Raw genomic sequence first — 25,118 nt, 5'->3', positions numbered from 1 at the left:
GCTGATAGGAGGATTTTACTCAGAGCCTCACTTAAATCATTGATTCACAGCCTACCAGTTGTTTAAAGAGCTGTAATAATGGGTTGAGAAGAAATTACTACCTATTTTCTCTGGGCAGGACTGTGATGGCATGACACTGCATCCCTCACACTGGGGAAGAAACATGGAGAAAGAACAAGGACAATCTTATGAATACCACTAAGTCTTAAGAAAGGCAGGAAGTCTACACAGAAGAAATGATGACAGAAAATAAAGATTCTTCCACACATGCAGACATAAAGAGGCCAATTTAGACTTAGTATTTTAACACATCTTTATTGCTTGAGGACATTTGGTGAGACAGCCATAACATAAACCTCATGTCCAGCTTTACTTGGCAATGTGTTTCCCAGCTGGAAAGAAAATAAATTGGATTTTTTTCTTTGTGCTAATGCCACATTTTTTGAATGCTATTTTGGAAGCTAATCAAGAGGTGGCTGCTCAGCATGCCTCTTCATTCTTGATGGTTATTTAGTGCAAAATAGCCAGAAGCAACTTTCTGAAGTCCCCAGAGGTATCAGATCGGACAGCTTCAGTTAACGACTTCTTGTACATTTCCTGGAACTTCCCCTTTATTGCTGGAAGGTCACTCTGAGAAGACACCAAGAGCCTCTTTAGAAGAGTGGGTCGTGTTTTGTACCATGTGCCCTGCTCATACCAGGACCCCTGAGGTCCACTGCAGCCAGTGGGAGAAGAGAAGAAAGCAGGAAGTCCAAACACCTTGGAGAACCCTGGAGTTCTTGTTAGGACTTGAGGTAAGCCCATGTGAGATGGTGTGGTGAGGGGACACTAGCTGTGAAAAGGGGGATGGACATGAGTGGAGCGCCATGCTGGGGTGGCCAGGGGCATCTCTACCTAGTGTTCAGTGGTGCTGTGTGGATGCACTCCGTGGTGTCAAGAAAGAAAAGGAGCACTTCCATGTATAAAAGATGGAGTATAAAAGACAGTTTTGTTGTTTTTGTTCCACTCACAGAAGTAATTTTCTGGTTACTATGAGGGGAGAATGAAATGCCTTGTCTCAAGCTTTCTGGTGAAAAGAAACCCACTGCACAGTTGTGATCTTTATTACTGGGGTCTTTAAGTGTTCTCTTGATTCAGCTGCATCTTAATGAAGAGACTATATTGGGGGCTGATTTCTCATGCTTCTGATTACTGAGAAATATGCTCTCCATGTCCATGTGAACAATTCCTTTTCTGCGTCAAGACTGAAACCGCCCTGAGGTTATAATCTCAACAGCATATAAGGTAGGCAGAATTAAAGACTATGTTTAGGATATCAAACGTCTTTTTCAACTTTGTGCTCTTTAAAATTACAGTTATCTCCTTTAGCTCTTTATTTCTCTTCCCTCCTTCCCATCTGCTTTTCCTAGATGGAATCGGAGAGAATTGGCAACGTATATTTATAAGCAATTATTAATTTGAGAACTGCTGCTTTACAATTACTTCACTAGGAATTTACTTTTACGCATCTTATTGGGCCTCCCCACAGGCCATTTTTATCCAGGTACAGTTGACTCTACTATAGGCTGTCTGTATGCTTGCTCATCCTTTCAAAACCAGAAATAGATGCCATACCAAAATTAGCATCGCCTAGGTATAAAAGCAGAGTGTGGCCTCTGATGTCACTGGGCTGTATGGGGTTGGCTCAGCACGTGATCCACCAGAGCTCACTCTGTACTCTCTACATTTGTATTTCTCACAGAGCTGATGGTACAGTAGTATTGCAGATTGCAGGATACCCTACCTCAGCCCTGGTCACAAGGATGCGAATCAAGGTATCTTCATCAGTCCCAGCTCCTTTCATTGACTTGTGCAGAAGCGTAGCAAAGTAACCCGGACAGTCTTTGGCACAGCTGACTGAAGAACAGTAAAAGACTTCATTACACTTAAATATTTACACTTTGTATTACATTTTCAATCAGAAGGAAATAAGTAAGGAAGAAATACAGAAAACTCTCTAGGGACATATGAGCTGGGAGGGTTTTTATTTTATAACTAGTTCTCTATCCACATATAAGGAACAAGTTTGGAATCTGAATGGAGTCACACATTTATCCAGAGGGAAAGTTTATTACACAGTGAAATGATAAACAGTGACTCCACTGCTATTCCACAGTGAAAATGAAATGAATGGGGATGAACATTTGTCCATTGGGAGTTCTCCTTGATGATATATTTACTGTGTCCAGGCCTGGGACACCAGACACAAGAAAAACATGCAACTATTGGTGTGGGTCCAGAGGAGGCAATGAAGATGTGGCTGGAGCACCTCACTTATGAAGAAAGGTAGAGAGAGACGGACTTGTTTAGCTTGGAGAAGAGAAGGCTCCAGGGAGACCTCATTACAGATTTCCAGTACTTGGGGGGAGCACATAAAAAGGAGAGAGACCAATGCTTACATGATCTGATAGCAATAGGACAAGGGGAATAGCTTTAAACTGAAAGAGATGAGGTTTAAGTTAGATTTTAGTAAGAAATTTTTTACTCAGAGGGTAGTGAGGCACTGGCACAGGCTGCCCACAGAAGCTGTGGGTGCCCCATCCCTGGAGGTGTTCAAGACCAGGTTGGATGGGGCCCTAGGCAGCCTGACCTGGTGGGGGGCAACCCTGCCCACAGCAGGGGGTTGGGCCTGGATGTTCTTGGAAGTTCTTTCAAACACAAGCCATTCAATGATTTTATGACTCTGTGATATATTCTTATGGTACTTGCTCACCTGCAGCTTAGAGGGGCAAGATCTGGGAGATCCTAGATCCACACAGATAAAATCAATACCAGTAAGCTAACAAGATCCAGGGTTCAGGTGTAAAAACTGGTCACAGTCATCCCTAGTGCTAAATGGCCAATAAGGAGCCTGTATGTTTTTGCAGTAATGCACACTGCTGATGATGTCCAGACTAGAAGTTATTCACAACCACAGCCTCAGGGGCAGTTTAGAGAGCAAATAACCCAGCCTTAAGGAGGAGCTGTATCTGGAAAGATTTATTTTTCAAATTGGGGGATCCACATCACTACTGAAACCTGTCTATCCTTTTCCTAGCGGATAAGTCAGTTTCAGTTTAGGGTTACCTCAATAACTGTCACCAGGCAGAACCCCCAAGAACTGATGTCAGAGGAGGGCAAGAACTAGAAAAGAAAGGTCTCAATGCTTTTATTTTTCTTTTACCAAGAGTGAGATAAGCTTTCTCCAGATCTCCTGATGTTTCACTTTTAATGGATTCTTCTATGTCTTTTCCACACACCTACAAGGACAACAAAATGTAGCTATAAGAATTGCTCTCTGCACACATCATAGCACTGCCATAAAACCCACTTCATATTAAGGGTGCAATGGCAAAAGCCCAATTCACGTCCTTTTAGCTCTTTACAAGAGAGTAATTCATGGACAAATGAAGCCTTTCTCTGGTTTAAGTGCTCACAGATCCACTGTCACCAAGAAAACAGAGGCTACAAGGCCTGGTAAAGCACAGCAGCTAGGAGATGGATAACATCAATCAGGCAGTTGTACTCATATCAGAGGGCTTCTAGAACAAAGAAGCTTCAGCTTCTTCTTGAGTGACCCCGAGTCTAGGAAAAACTCTCTGAGTTCCTTCTAATCCTTTTATCAAGGCTCTGGATAGTTTCCACACAAAGAAGATAAATTTTGGAGCTTTACCAGCTCTGTGAAGTTTTGTTACTTATTGTCTTTGGCTTCCCACGGAAAGTTTACAAGCACTTCAGTTGTTCCCAAGTTTTTGTATTATTCTGTAGAAAAAAGGGAAAAAGAGACTGCCACTTCAAAACAGTTCATTTTGACCTAGTGAATTTTCTGAACCTCAAAGCCTTTTACTTTGCTCTGTTTTGCTATTTGGATGGCTCTGCATGTTTCAATAATCCAGTGGACTTTAGCTCAGACCTAGGAGAGCACAAATACAAGGCAGCATTGGATACATTGGATACCTTGTGAGATTCTGCAAATCCAATTTCACATTGACCTGTCTCTATTTATCTTTCCAAAAGTGAAGGATTGATGTTTGCATGGCTCTAATCTGGGCTCCCTTCCTCACATACAGCAGAGAGGATGTGGTAGATTGGTTTGGGCAATATGATCTTGGCTTTTGGAATCAAACAGTGAAGGTAGCTTGGAACCCCCAGGGTATGGGCAACTCTGAGGGAGTATCAATTAGTGTCTGGTTTTGTTCTCCTGCCAACAACAAACCAAAAGCTGGATTAAGCTTCAAACATTTTTCCAAAAAAGAGTTCCTTATTATGATGACGTTGAAAGAAGACTGTGACTGAAGGTTTCTGTCTTCAGTGCTTAGGGTCACAGTTTTCTATGAACTCAGAGACATTGCTCTCTTCCAGTATCTGAAAGGTATCTGAAAGGTGCTTACAGCGAGAGAGAGGCAGGTCTCTTCTCACTGACAGGTGACAGGACGAGGGGAAATGGCCTCAAGTTGCACCGAGGTAAGTTTAGGTTGGACATTAGGAAACACTTCTTTACAGAAAGGGTAGTTAAACACTGGAATAGGCTCCCCAGGGAGGTGATCGAGTCACCATCCCTGGATGTGTTTAAGAGCTGTTTGAATGTGGTGCTCAGAGATATGATTTAGCAGAGGGTTGTTAGAGTTAGGTTACTATGGTTAGGCTGTGGTTGGACTTGATGATCTTTGAGGTCTTTTCCAACCTGAGTAATTCTATGATTCTATGATTCTCCATCCTAGGGGATTTCAGGTTTCTGAGCCAGAGGCTGGAGAGGACCCCTCTCCAGGAAACAAACATCACTGCTGGGCTTCCACCTAGCTGCTGGGAGAAAAACTTTGCATTTTACTTTGCTTGAACTTTCACAGGTCAAGTAAACAGCCAAGGTTCTGCTGCTTACTTTGTCTTTTGCTTGTGGGGAGAGCACAGCAAAGTCCTTGCACCTGTTGTCTGCTCAGAAGAGGCCAGAGATGCACCTCTGCCCTAACAGAAGGGCTGTGGATGAGTGCAATGGAGAGGATGGGAATAGGCACCCCCAGACCAGCAAGGTCTCATGAGTAAGCCAGGGATAGATCCAGCATGCATTCACCCAGCTGTGTGCCACCTCAAAGCCCCAGAATGGTCAGCCCTCCTGCTGCAGGAACCAGCACACGCATCATCATGCAATTGTGGGACACCACAGCTTTTGTTTGGTTGGATGCTGTGTGGGTTATGAAAGGGAATATCCTCTGCTTAACTGGCATACGATACAGCTTTTTCCCTCTGTAAGGTCAGGATCTAGTCATACAGAAATAATTTCCAAATTTCTTTAAAATGTTCAATAAAGGATCACCATCTCTACATGTTGTTGCAGGGTCTGCAAGCTACACATTACATCCTGTGCAACCCACGTCACAGAAGGGAATAACTCACCTTTTCGTAGGCCTGAAAAGTTGCTCTCAGCTGACTGTAGCTTCTCTTTGCTAAGACAACATTGAAAGCCAGCTCCTCTGTTCCCCAGCGGCCTTCTCCTGCCTTAGATATTGCATGTTAATTTTTGATGCACTTGTGTATTGCCACATGCTCAGTGCATTTTGTCACCATCTCATTGCTGAGCAGCACCAGATAATTGTTGTTTTTCTTTCTTCCTGTAGTTTCACTTACTTTATACAGATCTGAGGCATCCTGCTCAGCGAGCTCCATGTTGACCTGCTGGTTCTCATCTCGGGTTGCCTACAGAAAAGGACATTACAGTGAAAAAAGAGACTCAAGTGCTGGTTAGTTTGTGGTGGAGGGGAAGGTCATTTAGTGGCCTTTGCAAACATTTGGTTATAGTTTTGCTGCCACCTGCTGACAACTGCTTAGTAATGGGCCACTGTACAGCATGGGATAGAGCTGTCCAAGTTCAGCATGGATTTGAGGTGAAGCCTGAACACTAATCAGTGCTGTGTACTCCCTGAGAGCTGTGAAATATTCCTCAATAAATCAATATAATGCATGCTCTGAGCATTCACTAGCACTGTTTTTGTTTGTTTGTTTGTTTTCTAACTGAAATTACAAACAAATTATCTATGAAAAAGATATATGGATAATACACACTTATGTCTCCTGAAAATATACCCCAAGAGGTTGGAGCAGTGCTTTCCAGACTCGTGTACTTAGCAGTGGGACTGTTAAGACTTTAAAATGTATCAAATCTTTTCATTTCCATGGGCTGTCTGTTGCATTCCTACTTGTGATCTTACTCTATTTACAGAATCACAGAATTATCAAGGTTGGAAAAGACCTAGAAGATCATCTAGTCCAACCATTACCAATACTTCCCAGCTAAACCATATTCCTCAACGCAACATCCAAACGTTTCTTGAACACTCCCATGGTCGGTGACTCTACCACCTCCCTGGGCAGTGCATTCCAATGCCTGACTACCCTTTCCGAGAAGTAATATTTCCTAATGTCCAGATATTTAGCTATACTATGTCTTTATAGAAATGTTATTCGTTTTTTATTTCATGTAGCTGGTTTAAAATAAAGCATGTTGTAATGGAAAATACGCTTTCTTTTTGTGAATGGAAAGCTAACATAACAGCAACCTCTTTCTTACTTCTTCTGTATCTATATGAATTGTAAGTTGAGATTGAAACCAGGTGTCACAGGCTTTAGACAGAAATCAGCATAATGTACTCACGACCTTTCATAGGTATTCTACCATTCTGCCCTCAGGGTTTTCAAGAAAGGTGTAGATGTGGTACTAAGGGACATGGTTTAGTGGGCATGGTGGTGATGTGTTGATGGTTGGCCTAAATGATCTTAGTGCTCTTTTGCTACCTTAGTGATTCTGTGATTCTATGATACCATTACTGTGATAAAAATCATAAGGTTACACTGATGCCTTCCAATTATCAGAGTTTTTAAAATCGCTTCTGAATTTGTATAATCCCCATTGTGACATTAAACAGCTGGAAACTTAGAATGTTCTTGTCCGGAAGAATGCCTTTAAAAATGTCTTTTGCTTATTATAATTACTTTGTTATTATATTACTAATTGCGGTCATTCTAAATAGCAGCTAATGCTTATCACGATAAATAAAAGAAAATCTCTCTTCCAGGTTGGTGCATAATAGTAAAGTTCACAGCCTCACCTCCAGCACAGTGACCAATATCTTCCTCAGGGAACCACTCGTGTCACCTTTCACATCAGACTCCAGATCTTTATCAAAGACTGTGCAGGAAAAAAACAGATCTGTGAGGGTTCACTCAGTGATGAAGGCCTCAAATGAAGGTATGTGAAAAGCAACACTACTTACGCCGCTTGTATGCCTCCTTTATGCTTATAATTTCCTAGGGATATAAGAACGTAAATCAACAAGCAAACAAGCAGACAAAGCAAGTCAGCTTTCTGCGCTGCTACCTAAGGTACATCACATGTAAAATCTACCAGAATGTCCCAACCTTATTGTTTTGTGTGCAGAGGATCTCAATCAGCAGCGACTCGTCAGTCCCGGCACCCTTCATGGCCTTGTGAAGCTCTCGGGCCTTATACTCACAGGGAAGGTCCAGCAGAGCCAGCACAGCCTTTTCAAAATTGCCACTCAGTTCTCCCTTCAGGACTTCCTCCAAATCCTGTGAGGGCAGGAAGGGTTAGTGCAAAAGTCCAAGTGGAATTAGAGAATTCCACGATTTCAAAGCTTTTTCTGTACCAAAAAGGGACAAAAATATGGGGAAAAAAGAAAAGGCATGTGGGAATCTCTTTGCATATTAAATTCCCCCAAAATACTGAATGATCTTTTTCTCCTGTCTTCAAATATTAGCTGCTCGTGGTCCAGTTTGGACTCTTCCTTGTTTAAATACTTGTGCACTAGTATTTAAAATCCCTTACCAGGAGAATTTGCCCCAAAACACAACACAGAAACCTTCTGTTTTCAAAGAGGTGCAATAAAAGGGATCCAACTTCCCCCAAATTCTTTTCCGCTTTTGGTTAAAATGGACTTACCACAAGAAGCAACATGTTTCTATAAAGTGCTTTGCATTTTTTTCCCCACCAAAAACAAAGATAAAAAGAAAAAGAAAAGTAAAAAAAAAAACAACCACAAAGATCCTTTCTGATCTTTTTAATTAAAAAATTAGTAATGGAGAAGAGCTGGCTGGTGTTTATGTGTCAGCTGAGCACTCACGTTGGAGAATAACATCTACCAATGATTTATTCAAGCTCTTTCTTCAGCTGACATTTCCTGCAGTCCAGGAAGTATTTGACAGCTACAGAACAGCAGTGAAGAAGGCCAGTTCTACATCTATTGTTCTGAAGTGTGCTCTTGCCCAACCGCAGATGAGCTCCATCCCTCGATCCAGCAGCTCCCACCAGTGCTGGACCAGTCCCAGGGCACTGGCAGACCGCACTTCCTCTAGCAGTGTGCAGCTCTGCTCTCACAAAGATCCGGGTTGGAAGGGTTGTGACATGCCCATGTCACTGGGATAACCCCTGGAATTTGTCCATTTCCAATGCCTGTTTTTCTTAATCCTCCTTAAGGAATGCACTCAGTGGTGTGCATGCACTCAGAATCATGCTTGCTGTCTGGTTTACATATGACAGGCTTTCTGCTTAAGTGCTGCCTGTCATATTAACATTGATTAAAGACTGAAGAGCAAGTAGACCTTAAGAAAATAGTGATTTAATAATAAAAACAAACAGTTATTTACCTAAAAAATGATTTGAAAGCTTTTATTTTTCTTACAATCTAAATCATAAAGGCAGCCTTTGTGTCCTCCCCCCAGAAACCAGGCACCCTTGGAGATTTCTCATTTTTTCCATGTGGGGTCTATCTCATCATGAGCATAAATCAATATTAAATCTATTTGACTCACAAAAATATAATTATGTAAGACCAAAATGTTCCTCTGAATTTGTACCTGGTCTAAGGGGGATTTCAATCTGGAATTTCCCTGTTACTTTAATTGCATTTGTCTTGCAATTAATTGCAATTGCCTTGGTTTCGGGTTTCTTTTTCTTTTTCTTTCTTTTTTTTTTTTTTTTTTTTTTCTGAATGCACTAAAGATAAACACAAGCTGAAATACAGAGTCATACAGTTATTAAGACTGGAAATAGCACTGAAAGACCATAGAATGATAGAATCATAGAATGGCTTGGGTTGGAAGGGACCTCAAGGATCATGAAGCTCCAACCTTACTGCAGCAGGCAGGGCTACCAACCTCCACATTTAATACCAGACCAGGCTGCCCAGAACCCCATCCAACCTGGCCTTGAACACCTCCAGGCATCACACCTGGGGCATCCACAACCTCTCTGGACAGTCTATTTCCAGGACCTCACCACACTCTTAGTAAAGAACTTCTCCCTGACATCCAACTTAAATCTTCCCTCCTTCAACTTAAAACCGTTTCCCCTTGACCTTGTCCTAGTCATCTAGTCCAACCATCAACCCATCACCACCATGCCCACTAAGCCATGTCCCCCAGGGCCACATCTCCGTGTTCCTTGACCACCTCTCTAGGCAGCCTGTGCCAACTTCTTGCTACTCTTTTTGAGAAAATATTTGATTTTGGTTATGAATGTTTTTTTTTAGCTGTCCCAACATTGAATAAAATGCTCTGATCTGTTTAAGGCTGAATTAAAAACAAATATTCTGAATCCTGATGTTGTTAATATAACAGTATTTTGGAGCTAAAAAAAAAATGCTGAATCAGAAACCTTCAATTCATTGGGCCCTTGGTATCTCAGAGGTCTGAGAGCTCCATTTCCAGCATGCATGCTGTTCAAAAGAGAGGGGCCAATTATTCTGACATACCTTGCCATAGAGAGCTTTGTACTTCTGTTTAATTTGTTGTCTCTGCTCTGATGTTCGACTTGACAAGACTTCAATAACTTTTTTTTCATCAGTTCCTGAAAAAGAAGGTTGTACATAGACAGGGTTTAATCAAGAATCCAATGCCGAGGAAAGAAAAGAGGACTGAGTGCTTTCCTCTCTAAAGAGAAACAAATCAAGATACATACATCAACTCGGGAAAACTTTGGGATTTGTAGAATCTGAGAATCTGACGAGAATATATTAATCTGTAGTCAGCTGCAGTGTTCAGAACGTAAAATAGAAGATCACTGCCTTATGCTGCTGATATGTTATCAGAGGATCTGAGTCTTCTGTTTCTGATCAGAGTTCTGACGTGCCAATGCCCATGGACTGATGTCCATGTTTAGAGTGGCAGTTGTTGAAGCAGTCCTTGCCCCTATTTTCCACCCCTGCAGTGCTTTTCAGCTGTGGCAACAGCATGGGGCAAGTGGCTGGGTAGGTGAGGATGTGTTCAAATCAGTCTTGTTTACTCACTGCCTTAATGGTGGACTGTACAAAACAGGTTGTTCTCTGTGCTAGATGGAGTCAGAAAGAGGAGAGGGAATTAGGCTTCATGATCTGAATCTCTCTGCTGATGCTGTTTTGTTTGGCATAAATAAGTGGGAGAATGCAGCTGCTGGGAAGTCCCAATGATGGGCACTGCAGGGGCCGTTTCTCTGGGGAGCCCACAGGGGAACTGACCACACAACGTCCTGCCATGGGAAAGTCCTGAGGAAGCCTTGACCTGTAACTTACGCAATAGATAGATGCTTGCTGAAGGCAGTGACCTTGTTCTTGCACTTTTCCTTCCCTAAGCCAATATAAACAGATGCTTTCTCTAAACAAGGCAGCTGGAAGGCATCAGTCAGTGTTTGTGGCTAATGGGACAGGACTACAGCAGTGCTATTTGGATGCCCGAATGACACAACAGAGCAGCTATTGCATTAGCCTCTGTCCTGGTGCACTTCCATCTGTGGGGCCAGTGACTTGCCTCAGGCATTTACTCAAAACAGGTATTGAAATGAACATCTGTCAGAGGATACCTCTGGCCCTGACTGAGGTGGGCACTGCCACAATGTCCATAACATATAAAGAGTTTAAGTGGCAGCCTTACTGGCTGGACTCCATGAATGTCATATCAGCACTGACAGCTTCGTGGTCCTGTCACATCAGCAAATAGCAAGTTTAGCCTGATCCTCTGGAGTCAAGCAGTTAACAAAACAGATCCTACCAGTCTTTGAGCAAACTGGATGCCTTTCCCATTTACCTTAACTCCATGTGTGTGCACGCTTTTTGAGTCAGTGACAGAAAGCATAAAGATTAACTGAAAATGGTTTAAATACTGTTCTTGAATACGGACATGCTCTTTATAATCTTGACTTGCCCTTTGCACAAAAGCAAAGAGCTTTCTTACCTGCTCCTTTGCAGGCGCTGTGTAATTTCTTGGCATCTCGGTCTGCATCAAACCCATGATGACGGCGTTTGTCGGTTGACTGGGAAAACAGAGACACAACAGACAAATGGGAAATGACTTTGCATTATTCCCTTTGAACCACAGAAGTCTGGGCCAGGTTCTTGCCTGATCTTTAGTCACAGCATCTAAACTTCGAACTTCAGATTGGGCTTTGCTGAAAAGCTCTGTCTATCGCAAGGTCTCCTGGAATTGGAGCAAAAATAGCTGTTTCCACATGACACGTGACACTGATCCTATGTAACTTTGCTCTGACGGTTCAGGCTTGTTCAAATAATCTGAATGTAATAACTTTATATTGGACAACTTCATGTCAGATCAAATACTGTTTGTTTGTACCACATTAACAACAGGCCAATATAAATGACTTATCAGATGCACGCAGAATCCTGTGCATATTTAACTGTTACAAGCTGGCAGTCTCTATGGATTGAATAAAAATGGGTCCTGCATACCTTTTTTCAATTGATGTCCTTACACAAACAAAGTAAATGAAGATATATAACGTCATAAAGATGGTGGTTGTACATGTCTGTGTGTGTACTGTACATATGGTTACTTTGAGCTAGATCTATCAGGAATAATAACTCAAAGTCCACCACTACAGCAGCAGCTTATAGCCTGACATATAAATGTAAACAGAAAACCACGCTAATTTGTACTAATTTGACAGGGTGTGAACCAGAGGGGCTGCAGTTCTGGTAGTCCCCTGCTCTGCTATTTCTCAGACAAGCATAGAAGTATCTGGGAGCAGGCCAGCAACATTTTCAGCCCCTGTAGTATCATGAATCAGATCATTTAAATGCCTAAGAGCTTAAATAATACTGGAAAATAGCTCCTAGGCTCCTAAATCAATTTGAACTATATGGACACCATCTGCTCTGAGGATACAAGTGTGAGGATATAAGTGCTTTGGTATTTCCATTCAAATGGCAGCAGGTTGATCTGGCGGTTTTGCAGGGCTGCCAGGCACTGGCTCTCCACTGCTGTTACTGAAGGGTGATGACACCCAAAGGCAAAGCACTCTGCTCTCCATTAGGGACAGTTAAGGGTGAGGACACCCTGGGACATGGCACTAAGCCCTTCCAAAAATGCCTCTCAGTAGAAGAGCTACATGGCTATGTTTTCTCCTTGCCCTAGGGAAGAGCACAGGGCAGAGATTACTCCTGAAAAATGCCACAGACAAGGTCACTCTGTTGGCCTGAGGACGATTTACCATATGGACTTTGAACATGCTCTGCAATGCACTGGTATAGCCTGTTGGCATCCCTCCAAAGTTTCACACTCTGCACTACCAGTTCTGGTAGAAGAGATATAGCTCTGCATTAAGTTGTTCTCTGTCACAAGGCAAAGGGCTTTATCTCATGGATGAACTTTAAATACAGTCCCTATGCTACTTTTCCATTGTAATAAACTAAACACAATTTAAGCATCCTGACTTTTCTAATGCAGTCAATAGCTAGAATACAACTTACCGCTAATGGCAGTGGCTGTAATGCAGCTTTCTCACTCAAATTATCTTAATTGGAAGTTATTATTTCAACAGCAGTTATTAAGGTACAGGATCAATGCATAAGGTTCTCAGACTTATGGCACTGCAGCCTCACAAGGTAACACCTTCACCAGCCCACTATTGCTTGTGAATGTGCACCCTCCTGTATGCTCCCAATGACTGGCAAAGCACATACACACTTTCCCAAACCTTTCCAGCTAGGTGAAATTAGGTACATATAAATAATATTTTCTAGTGAAAGATTTTGTTTAATGATCTTCCAGCTTCTCAAGAACCTTGTTGAAAATGAAAGGGAAAAGCACAGTGTTAGAAAACAAAAATGAGTTAGAAACCATTATCTGTCCAAACCAAATCATATTAATTGCTTTCCTGTTCTCCTATTGTTCACGGGGCAGTTGTGCTTCTTCTTGCATGAAATCATGTTGGAGTTTTTTGTTTGTTTGTTTGGCACGATGAGAGCTGAAAACTCAACAACTCTGACTTATTTCTCCTTTTCCAATGGTCATGTTACACCTTCATTTTCCTTTCTATCTTGGCAACAGAAAGACTCAACAGAATAAAGTTCAACTTTATTCTCTGCAACCCCAAAGCAAACAGTAGAGGCTAACCAGCCTTAGGGAGCAGAATAAAGGTATTCCACAAAACAACGGGAATCCATTCTGGACATACAGCCCATCAGTTGAGGACGCCCTGCAGAGAGGTGTCCTCTCTCCCTAACACCAATTTGGTAACGCAAAGCATTTCAGCACTTCAGTCCAAACTTTGACATAGGCTTGTTAGGGTTGTCAGAGTTCCTCCTCTGCTTGGTAATGCACTGATAATTTCTTCCATTAGTATCATGCATTCTGGAACAATCCCAGTGGGCACTGCAAGCTGGTTTGTTACTGTATGCCTCAATGGTTTTCATCTGTAATCAGACTATAGCTAGTCCCTAACCCCTACTTGTTGGTGTAGCTGTTGGGTGTGTGTAGCACAGTTGCTACAGGTAGGAGAATGGTAGCACCATCAAGTGAAATGACATAGTGGATTTATGACAATTCATAAAGGCATAAAGAAAAGTATTTATTTACAAGGGTCAAGTATGATGAAGGCTGGTTTCTCAATGATGTTCAGGATATGTTTGTTTTAAAGCACTACAAGAATGAGCTGTGTTGAAGCCACCGTCTTCAAATAAACAACTGTCAAACGTTAACTGGTGACTCTGAGGATATCACTTGTGTAGTACTGTGAGTAACACTAGCATTAAAGCTTTGTAGATTGGAAAGCTGATACGCTGGGTAGGAAACTGTCAAGGCCAATTCCTGAGTCACTCAGAACGCCCTGGTTAAATCTCACTGTCTGCTGGGTCTCACCCACTGGCACGGCCCTCCCATGCAGAGGAGAGAGCTGCTCCAGACCTGGGCTTCCTCCTGCCCTGCAGAACTATGGCACATTCTCCTAAAGAGTTAAATGGCAAAATAAATTGATGCTTCATACAATTTGTGACTATATATGCATTTATACAGGCAGAGTCACTTTAATATAGGTCTTGTTTTAGAATTAAGGTCTCAGATTAGATTTGACTGGCAATGTCTTGCAAGTGTTGGTGCTGCAACAGTTCTAATACAACCACTTTTAACATGTAAAGCATACCCAATCATTTTTCCTGCTGTAAATAACATTTTACTTTAAGGAGATCATAGAATCATAGAATGGTCTGGGTTGAAAAGGACCATGATGATATCCAGTTCCAATCCCCTGCTGTGTGCAGGGTCACCAACCACCAGACCAGGCTGCCCAGAGCCACATCCAGCCCGGCCTTGAATGCCTCCAGGGATGGGGCATCCACAACCTCCTCGCGCAACCTGTTCCAGTGCGTCACCACCCTCTGAGTGAAAAACTTCCTCCTAATATCTAACCTAAACCTCCCTTGTCTCAGTTTAAGACCATTCCCCCTTGTTCTATCTCTATCCACCTTTGTAAACAGCCATTTCCCCTCCTATTTATACGCTCCCTTCAAACATTGGAAGGCCACAATGAGATTTCCCCAGAGCCTTTTCTTCTCCAAGCTAAACAAGCCCAGTTCCCTCAACCTTTCCTCATAGGAGAGGTGCTCCAGTCTTCTGATCATCTTAGTGGCCCTCCTTGGGACCTGTTCCAAAAGCTCCGCATCATTCTTGTGCTCGGGGCCCCAGGCCTGGTTACGGTACTACAGATGAGGCCTCACATGAGCTGAGTAGAGAGGACAAATTTATAGCTGAAGATGGTCCACAATGCTTAGAGAAGCATATGGAGACTTTTCTTGATGTCAGCATATGGAGGAACCCTTATGCTACACAAATAAGCAATACAGTTGGAGAGATGTTGTAGTATATTGTGGAGATTTCTGGAGACCACAGCTAATAGCTTCCTGGAGGTAAAGACAACACATATATATATAAACTGCTAAGCTGTCAGAAGACAAGAACAGAAGGAATGCTGCCATGAGCACAGGTAGCTTCCTGTATTGCAAGAGAGACAAAGTACTCTACCTGAAAATAGCTGATAATATATCTGAGCAACCACTGGTATTTTTCCACCCCCACCCACTTAAGCAAATGCACAACCATGGGAGCAGAGATTTATGGAAGAGTAATGTCAAAACAACAGAAAGGGTTGCTGCAAGGGATGCTGCTGACCACGCTCTTCCTCTGCAGCTCCAGCATGGATCAATGCAAAGTTGTGCACAGATAAATGCAGATGTAGATCCCAGAGGCTAATCACTAGGAAGAGCCAGCAGGAATGTGGCCGCTGCTCAACATAATTGGAATACATACAGAATTGCTGCAAGCACGGCTCTAACATGGGCTGGATGGACCCAGAGGTGTTGAGATTTTTGCCAGCTCCATTGAAATGATTTATTCAGCAGATGTCCTATTTCAAGATGGTCTTTGGTTGCTGTACTCCATTGCTCTTTGGCTTAACAAAAATAAAAATCAAATCTAAAATGAGATCCTGCAGAAAGGGCAGACTGACCTAGCCAGGCTCTTTGCAGCATTGACTACTGCACATGAATGTGGTCTGGAAGAAAATTTAGGGCAGTACTCAGTTGTTGGTGTCTGGTGCCACTAGAGATGCCTCAGGGTAAGCTCAATGCCAGCTGGAAATGTGTAGGTTGCTGTGTGACCCGCACCAGTAACTTGTTACAGATGGGTCTGAGGGCATCTGCAGTGGTTAGTGGAAATTGGTACGAAATCAAGTCCCAGTTAATTTACTGGTTTTGTTATTCTTCCCATGCATTTAATTATGATCACAAAGATGCATTGGAGAGAACCAAGGTTTAAACAAGAATTACATAAAACAGTTCCACATGGAATGATACAAGCTTCCTTTGCTATCCAAGTCTTGTTTCCCACAGATTCCCACCTGGCTTCAGACTGATTTCTGTGCTTATCCTGCACATCACCATAAGGATTCTCTGATGTCTGCCACGGGTTGAGGTCACACATCAGTCTTTTACTGAAAGAATTTCTAATACAGTTTCTCTCTTCTTTCGATACTCATGAAACAAACCAGGCACCAAATAGCCTCGAGACTAAAACTTTGCTGGCAAATTTAGCTAAAAAATTCCAATAGGTACAATCATTTTTAGCTAGCTGTCCTGGTTTTGGTTGGAATAGAGTTGATTTTATTCCCAGCAGTCTGGATAGAGCCATGGTATGAATTTGTGACCAGCATAGCACAGATAACACTGATGCATTACCTGAGCAGTACTAACCCACACTCAAGGACTTTTCTGCTTCTCATTCAGCCCTCATAGTGAGGAGGCTGGGAGGAGACACAGCCAGCACAGCTGATTTCAACCACATTCCACACCTTCTGACATCATGATCAGCAATAAATCTGGGGAGAATTCGTCTGGGGTTGCCATCTGAGGAGTGTCTGGGCATAGGTCAGCTGATGGTGAATTGCCTTTTGCATCACTCATTTCTCATTTTGTTTTGTTCTCCCCCCAACCCCCCCCCCCCCTTTTACTTTTAAATCTAAGCCCATGAAAATTCTCACTTTTGCCTTTCTTATTCTCTCCTTCCATCTCGTGGAGGGTGAGTAAGTGGCTGTGTGGGGCTGAGCTGGGGCTAGTCCCAGCCCTGAGGAATATACACAGATACATGACACTGCAGTATCCTGCACTGTGCTCCTTCAGGAATCCAGGCCTGATGTGAATGACAGGAAGACAAACAGGTAAGTCAAAACAATGGTAAACCCAACAGAAATTGGAAACAGTGGTACTTGCCTATTTCTCAGTTCTCACAACACACAATCCCTGATCCATCAGCTCCACCAGCTTTGCAGAGCTTCATCTCCAACCAACTAGCTCTCTTCCAGCTCTGCACCATGAGATATCCCAGGAGTGGTTTGGGTAGAGCTTGCAGCAGTGGGTAAGTTAGCTGGCACCTTGAGGCCTCTTTCAATCCCATGCTCCATTAATTTGTTTTCCTCTTTTCTGTGTCTACTAAGATGTGCCCCAAATCATTCAGTCACCTTGTTAGCATGGTAAGTAACAGGAATGGAGTGCTTATTAGTTAAATTATATCTAATATCTTACGAACATGGAAGATCACTTTTAGCAAATCACCACATACATGATAAATGTTTTATCAGCATGCATGTACTTAAGATTAATTATTTACCTTGGCAGAAGCTTTTAATGAGCTATAACACAATTGGAATTTGAGGTTAACTAGATTAACACACTGAGGGAAAAAATGACGTACTGTCTTAGATCTTAGGGTTGTGGCTCTCCACTATATTACCAGCAGTGCCTCCTGCTAACATCTAAAAGGGCAGTTTTAGTGGTAAATGGCCCAATTCTCATCATTCATTTCCAACCCCTTCCTTGTGTTAAGAATAAAACACAAGAACAAATGTGGCAGTAGGCTGCAGTGTTGGGTTCTGATCTACTTAAAAAGAGAGACAAAACATGGAGCCATGTTTCTGGTCAGAAATAATTTTTCAGCGTAGCATAGTGCTACCTCAGGCTGCATGGAACTGGGTGATGTTTTGGATCACAGCAGAAGCAATGAGTGCAATAGGAATGGTCGCAGTCTCTGCTCCAAAAAACAACAACTAACAAAGATGAGTTACTAGGAGTCAAGGTTGTGCCTTATCTAATTGGGAAAGGCTGTTCATGGGTGAAGATAGTCATTATTGCATGGTTGCTTTCCCATCTCTTATTATCCTATCAATGTAAGATGGTCTTCTGCAAGGTCTTCAGTAAAATTCAAATAACTGGGCTCCATTACTCAGGTAGGAATTCATGCAAACAGCAACAGTTTTAACACAGAGGTCAGAGTAGATGGGAGCTAGTATTTAAAAACAAACACAAGTCAACAGCTGTGGCATGTTGGCAACAGGGCAGTATCAACAAGCTCCGGGGTTTGTGCTGTGGTAATAAAAATGTAGGGCTGATAACACCTGTAATAACAGGAAGGGCTCCTGCTGGTGCAGGGTTGCTGCTCTGGGTCCCCATTTTGGATATTTCTGTCTGGCAGTACTGGCCAAAAGGACCTGGTTTTAGGGAATGTAAAGAGATCAAGTACAGGGAAGGATGGGCTTAGACAAAATGGATCCACGGCAACTTCAGGACTACGTGTGTCCTTTTGACCACCACCTTTTTTCCTGTGCTGTTTCACGATGCACACCTGTCATTTTGGTTTGTTTGAGCAATTTTCTCAGCCAACCACAATATATAACTGGAAAATTGCCACCTGCCTTCCTGACCGCTTAGACAAAAGCACCTTTGCCATTCGCCACCTGCCAGGCATGCTGCTCCTCTCCAAAATCCTCGTGACTGTTTTAGGTCTAACAGCTGTATGACAGTAGCGCACACCCAGCCTAACTTTCTGCTGAAGTTTGCTGCTATCAGCAATCAAACAGTTCAAATATGAAGTGTATGTTGGACAACACAATGCACATAAGTCATGTAGACATGGTTTCCTTACTCAATAACCTTTGTTATGACTCAGTTACTCCCTTCCAAATAAGAGGTGCAAATAATCTAAATCTGAGACTAAAGATGCAGTGATAACAATATCCTAATAGAAATAGCTGCATTTGCCTTTTCCTGCTATAAATAATTGGCAATGGTGATGCTATCTGGACAGCTAATTAAATGGGAAAGCAAAACAATTCGCCTCCTACAATGTTTCTCTTGTTTCTAAGCAGTTGTTAATGTATCATCTCAAAAACGCTTATGGCTGTTTTTTTTATCAACTTGATATAGTCATCCTCATCACTGTGACAAGTGAATCCATAATTAAGAGAAGAAAATTATGTTTTGGTGAGTTTTTCTTACAGCTAAATTTTGCACTGTCTGGTTTTAATGCGCCCCAAACCACTTTGGTCTATCTGGTGGAACTCCTTAAAGCAGATTACAATTTCCTGGGTGCCACATAGAGAAAAAGTGAAAGTCACAAAACTGCAGCTATTCTTCTTAGAGACTTCAGTCTATCTGCTTCAGTGCAAACATCTTTGTAAGTAAGATGTGCCAGAGCATGAATTGGGCTCCACATGACTTTCTTTGAAGACTTCAAAACAGAAACCACAAAAGTGGCTAAGAAATGGCTTTTCTTGCCAGGAGAAAATTTGAGATTCCAAGTCTAGGATAATTTTCCAGTGTGCTAAGGGTAGAGCCTGCTTTTATATCACTGACCATAATGCCTGGCTGGAAAACACTTTGTATGTTGAGCCATTACATGGATAATGATAACTAAAATGACTGGAACTGAAAATTATGCTTGTTTTTCAACTGAGATACCAAACCTCTGGCTTGCATGCGCCTACAGATATAGCTCAAGCATTCCCATGTCTTGTTAAAAATTAGTCACTCTTCTCATTACCTCAGTTGAAACTTGTGATGAGTTCTCGTAATCGACAGATCTGAAGCTAAGTATTCTGTATGCATGCAAAAAAGCTAGCATCACTTAAGCGCATATTTAAGCATTGGTATACTTAAGCATACCAACACAGGACTGCAATACATGGATGTAATCTTTGGGAACATCATACTGACCCATTTGCACCTTCAAAATCTGAAACTTTTAAAAACAAAAGAACTGGAGGGAGGTAGCATCCTAAAAGGGAAACACCAAGACTGCATGCATCTGTCCTTGGCCCTCTGCAATATGTATTATTTAAACACTGTTTACATATTCATAGATCCATACAAAGGAAATTAATATGCAAATATTGCACGTTGGTGTCTGACAAACCAACTGCATCTAGCAATCCTGGGGGTTTCTTTGTCTAACTGCCTTCCACCTCGCAGGGTGGAGGAAGTCTCAGAGTGCTCCCAAGTTGGCTGACTCCCCCAGGGCAATAGTCATAGTTAGCAACACAGCTAGACTAATTTTTCTGGTTAGTAAGGACAGAACCCGGTAGACTATATTAGAAATACATATAAAAAAAGTGTTGGAGTCTGGATATTTTTAGTTTTTGTACATTTTAACAAAACTAAGAACCCTTTGATACCCCAGTGAGTTTTGTTTTGTTTGCTTGATTTGCCACAAATATAAACAAATATATGTATATATAATATAATATATATATTATATAATATATATATTATATAATGTTATATATATATAATATAATATATATTATATATATAATATATAATATATATATTAAAATACACATATATTATATATGTGTATATATATATATATATTTAATGGGTATATGCTTGCTAACACCTTTATCAGCTGTATTCACAGGACCTCAGACCTAAAAGGAGCAGCAAATGTTCTGGATAAATGGGGGTCATAGAAACAAAAAGAATATGTCATGGTTCTCCCCCAGTGTTGTGTGAAGGTATTTCTGTCTTCTGCTGACTGTGGGCTTATGGCCAGAGAATGAACAAGAATCTACTGATACTGAATGCCAGTCTGCCAGGGGAAGCAACAAATAGCTTTTGTTGAGTTCGCAATGAGATGATAAAACTACACTGTAGTTGGTAGTGCTTGTACTGATGAGGTACTTCGGTCCTTGTAAGCAACACAAAGGCCCTTGCAATGTTTGTGAGCTTGTTCCCAAGGAATCCATCGGGCGGAGGTGCTCTTAAGGTTATACTTACATTTTTACCTTCAAGTTCTCAAACCATCCGGCCCACCTCCTGCCACCTCCTTCTTATGTTAATAGTGTCCTGCCTGGCAGGAGGTTTGGGCTGCTTTACAATGGGAAGATGAAACGCAAGGGACTTTCAGAGAATTGCAAAAAATGGCTTAAATTAGTAACAAAGCATTATTCCATCCCCTGGAGTAGCTTGAGAACAACAGAATAATGAGTACCGGGCCTTGGATTATTTAGTGACAGAAGTTTTAAACAGTTAAACAATTTCACAAATGTTAAAATCGATCAAAGTTTTCAAGCCATCATAACACAAAAACCATTGCTGCTATTCCCTGAATGCTCCCCAAAGCACTTTGCTTACAGCAGAACAGCCGCTCAGATTTTCACTTGGATTGATTCCACCTGCAGTGATTTTGAAGAAGAGCAGATGTACAGATAAGCTTAAAGATGCAAGAATGCAAACGGAGAAAATAAGTTTAAATGACTTTAAATCTCCAGGGATGAGCAGTCAAGACCTTTGGTTGATTGTAGAAAGAATCTGGACTGAACTTAGATAGTGAGAAGCATGTGGAAGCGTGCAGATTTGGAGCTCTAATATTGTGTCAGGTGCAGCTCAATCAGAAGCTCATATTCTAACAGAATGTTACTTCTTGGAATTGGTTGGATTTATTTTTATTTTTATTTTTTTGCTGTTGGAAGCATATTTTTCAGTAATGTTTGTTACTTTTGTTCAAATTAGCAAATTAGCATGCTTAGGAAAGATACTAATTTTGATGAAGGCTTCATTTTAAGTATCATACGCTCCGATATAGCTGAAAAGTCCAATTTTAACTTCCAAACAATGGCATCTTTCCTTTCCTACAAACATCGTTCCTTTGAACAATGCTTAGTTTTCAGTGAAAATTTAATTTGACAGTAACATTTTCCTTTGTTAAGTTTTGAACTATAAATCCACCCCATCAGAACAAAATACCTCAGCTGACAGTGCTGATTCAGCTACTAATTCTCCCTGCAAAATTTGGGTTAGCCAAAGAAATTTCACTTTCTGAATTTTCAAGGGGGATAAAATGTTGGAATGATGCAGTATTCAACAGAACGAAACAACCCAGCTTTACTAGTGCTGATCTTGATCACAGAAGAGGAGCTGCCTTTGTGCACTGCAGTGCCTCCCAAAGCCACCATAAACCGCTGCAACGTGTGCTGTGACACCACAGTGCCCCTTTCATCCCTCGTGAAAAGAGTGCTTACTGGTTGATCTGTTGACAAACTTGTTGTCCCTATGGTTGGTTCCCGTTTATCCTCTGGGAGGTTGTAAGACTTGCTCTGGAGGTTTAAAAAACACAATACATGAGACACTCATGAACCTATGATTGCAAAATACGAGTTGAAAGCCTCTATTAAAAACCGAATGTTTTCAGGCTGTTCCAGATGCAGTTCTGCAGGTACTTCTCCAAGACAACCTGCAATTTCATGGGGACAAATGATGAGGAGGGAAGAAACAGGATATCTTCTATTGATACATTGATTGCAGATTTGGGGCAATCAAAGAAATTGACGCACAGCTGAATAAACTGTAGTTCATCCATGATTTTTAAGCGGAGCTGAAAGCCCCCCAGCTTCATCAGTACAAGCTTCTTCATTTTCAGAAGTGCTGGTCATTCAACGCATCCACCCAAACACGCAACTATCACTCAGGCTATTTTGAGGTTAAATGTCATTATGCAGACTTAGATATTTACTATTAAGCACCAAAACATTGGCCAAAATTGTCTCAGCCCCATATGATATGATGCAGTGCAGCAACATGGATTTCTGTCAGATCTGTCTGCAAGCATCACACTTTGAGATTACTCCTGTCTCCACAGGAGATAAAATTGGCTGAATTTGGCCTCTGGAATGGAAAGCTTTTCATAGATCTTTAGGGAATTGTGTTTAGAAGGTTCCAGCACAAATTTGCTAATCTAACTCAATTTAGATGTCCCATGACATCCTATGCATCACTTCTTTTTCTCAAAATGCTTCCCTTTCTAACTATGCCATTAACGGTGTTAAAAGAAGCAGAACCTGCTTCTTACTGCAACCATTTTATAACCCACATATTGCAAAGAAGTGGATGCTACCAGCTATATATATACAATTTTTACGCCCACACTTTAAGTAGACTTTGATTTTAAATCTTCATTTGCAGCTGTATTAATGTAATTCAGAGTGAAAGGGGACAAAAAAACCAAAACAACAAAAAACAGGAAATTTTTGTACTCTTGACTATCCAAATTAAAGAAGTACTTACATGTGAACTGCCCATTTTTGCTTAGCCTGACTGTGGAAGACACAATTCTTCTGCTCTTCAATAAAACAAGCATTCAGATGAAATAGTCAACTTTTCATGCAGTTGCTAAGTTCTACCCAGCCCTGGGTTAATCAATAACTTTGGTCTTATTTAAATCCTAGTCATTTCAAGGTGGGGTGTATTCATCATTACACGGTGGCTTTATTATCCCTGCAATCTAATAGCATATCCTGTTGGGTCATGGAGTTGGCTGGTTTCGCCAGAGAAAATAAGGATTTCATAATATAAGCCCTAAGGTTACACATACAACCTTTTATCTAATTATTATTACAATGATTTAAAACACCTAAATACAGTAGTGCCTAACATACAATTTCCAGTCATTTTAGAAGGAAGGATGCCTGTTTTGGAAAAGTTAATATTTGATTTTATGGGACTTGGTGGTATTTAATATGTCATTGAAGACTCACAGCTCCCATAGAATATGTCAAACAGAATCACACAGCACTAGGTTTATGTGGCAAGGTTTTGGCAGTGGGGAGAAGGGGCTGCAGGGATGGCCTGTGGAGAAGAGACCAGTGATCGTCCTTGTACTAGGCAGAGCCAGTTCCAGTTTGCTCTGGCCAAATCTGAGCCAGTCCATGAAGCTGATGGCATCTCTGTGACATGTATTTAAGAAAGCAAAAAAAAAACCATGCAGCAGCTGTGTGAGAGAAAAACGTGTGAGAAACAGCCCTGCAGCCAAAAGGTCAGTGCAGACAGAGGGCAGGTGTTTGGAGAAGTCCCCTGGAACCCAGAAGAGTCCCACGATGCAGCAGGCTGTCCCCTGAAGCCCATGGGCACCACATGGAGCACATCTCCACATGCAGCCATGGAGGAGCCTGCCGTGAGGCAGTGGATGTAACCTGAAGGAGGCTGCCTGTGGGGTCAAACACTTAAAACTGAATGATTGGGTTTGACTGTAGTGTTCTAACATAAGATGTAAAAATCCAATGTAAGAATGAGGGATTTTCTTCAGAATTCAATGCCTTGTGGTGACATCCTGTCTCAGACATCTTCAATACTATTACTGAACTGGGAACTATCCACTTCTTCCATGATTATTTTGGGAATAAAGCTGACCCAACAGGCATTAAAGGAAATGCTGAAGTTGGAGAGAAAACAGCTGTAGGGTTTCCATGGAATATGTTAGGTTGGTGGGTACCCATAGAGTCCAATACAATCTGGTAATCCTACTGTTCTTACTGACTGTGAGAGAAATACAGCAGCACAGCAGGTAAAATAGAGGGCAGCTCATTAAGGATTTAAAACTATCAGTAGATTGAGTAATACATAATATGCTATGCTGTGCATGTGCATGTGTGTGGTCTATCTGCATACGTAAATTAGGGCATCAGTAATGAAATGTGGAGCTAATTTATTGCAAGGGATCACAGAATTGCAGGGGTTGGAAGGGACCTTGAGAGATCACACAGTCCAACTCCCTGCTAAAGCAGGTTACACAGTAGGTTGCACAGGTAGGCACTGAGACAGGAAAAAGCACAGACAGAAAAAGCACAAAAGATCTGTAATAAGGAAAATAAGCAGATAATTTTGGAAAAAACAGTGAACTGAGAAGGTAAATCTCAAGACTTACTGTGTATAACTACTGTGTAAAACTGTGAAAGACTAAGTTAAATGTACAGTAAGAAAACATACGTGTACCAGTAATGCTGGGACAGGTACTTTTAACCAAATTGAACTCCAACAAACACCAAACCATAACAGAGGCTGCACATAGATGCAGAGAACAAGAACACAGGGATCAATTTAGAAAGCAAACAGGCAGAATGGATTATGAACAGTCAGACATCAAAGGCAAAAAGAAGATGGTCTAAACAAACTGAAGGCGTAGGAGTCAAAGGTAAGTGTAGATTACACAACATGGAAGGAGAAACA

The 25,118-nt window shown here is 41.6% G+C and overlaps 1 protein-coding gene across 1 annotated transcript; it reads right to left on the bottom strand.

The window, feature by feature from the left end:
* Positions 1–510: 510 nt before the first annotated feature.
* ANXA13 (annexin A13) lies at positions 511–23,195 on the bottom strand. The gene is made up of 12 exons (XM_072328948.1): positions 23,181–23,195; positions 22,139–22,213; positions 11,233–11,311; positions 9,780–9,874; positions 7,429–7,599; positions 7,284–7,317; positions 7,119–7,198; positions 5,641–5,709; positions 5,410–5,511; positions 3,203–3,278; positions 1,784–1,896; positions 511–630 (listed from the first exon to the last, which is right to left on the bottom strand). The coding sequence occupies exons 1-12, from the start codon at positions 23,193–23,195 to the stop codon at positions 511–513; spliced, it is 1,029 nt and encodes a 342-aa protein (XP_072185049.1).
* Positions 23,196–25,118: the final 1,923 nt, after the last annotated feature.

This window comes from Excalfactoria chinensis, chromosome 2 (assembly GCF_039878825.1).
Source record: "Excalfactoria chinensis isolate bCotChi1 chromosome 2, bCotChi1.hap2, whole genome shotgun sequence".
In the NCBI taxonomy this organism is placed as follows: Eukaryota; Metazoa; Chordata; class Aves; order Galliformes; family Phasianidae; genus Excalfactoria; species Excalfactoria chinensis.
This window is presented reverse-complemented; position numbering and strand designations above follow the sequence as displayed.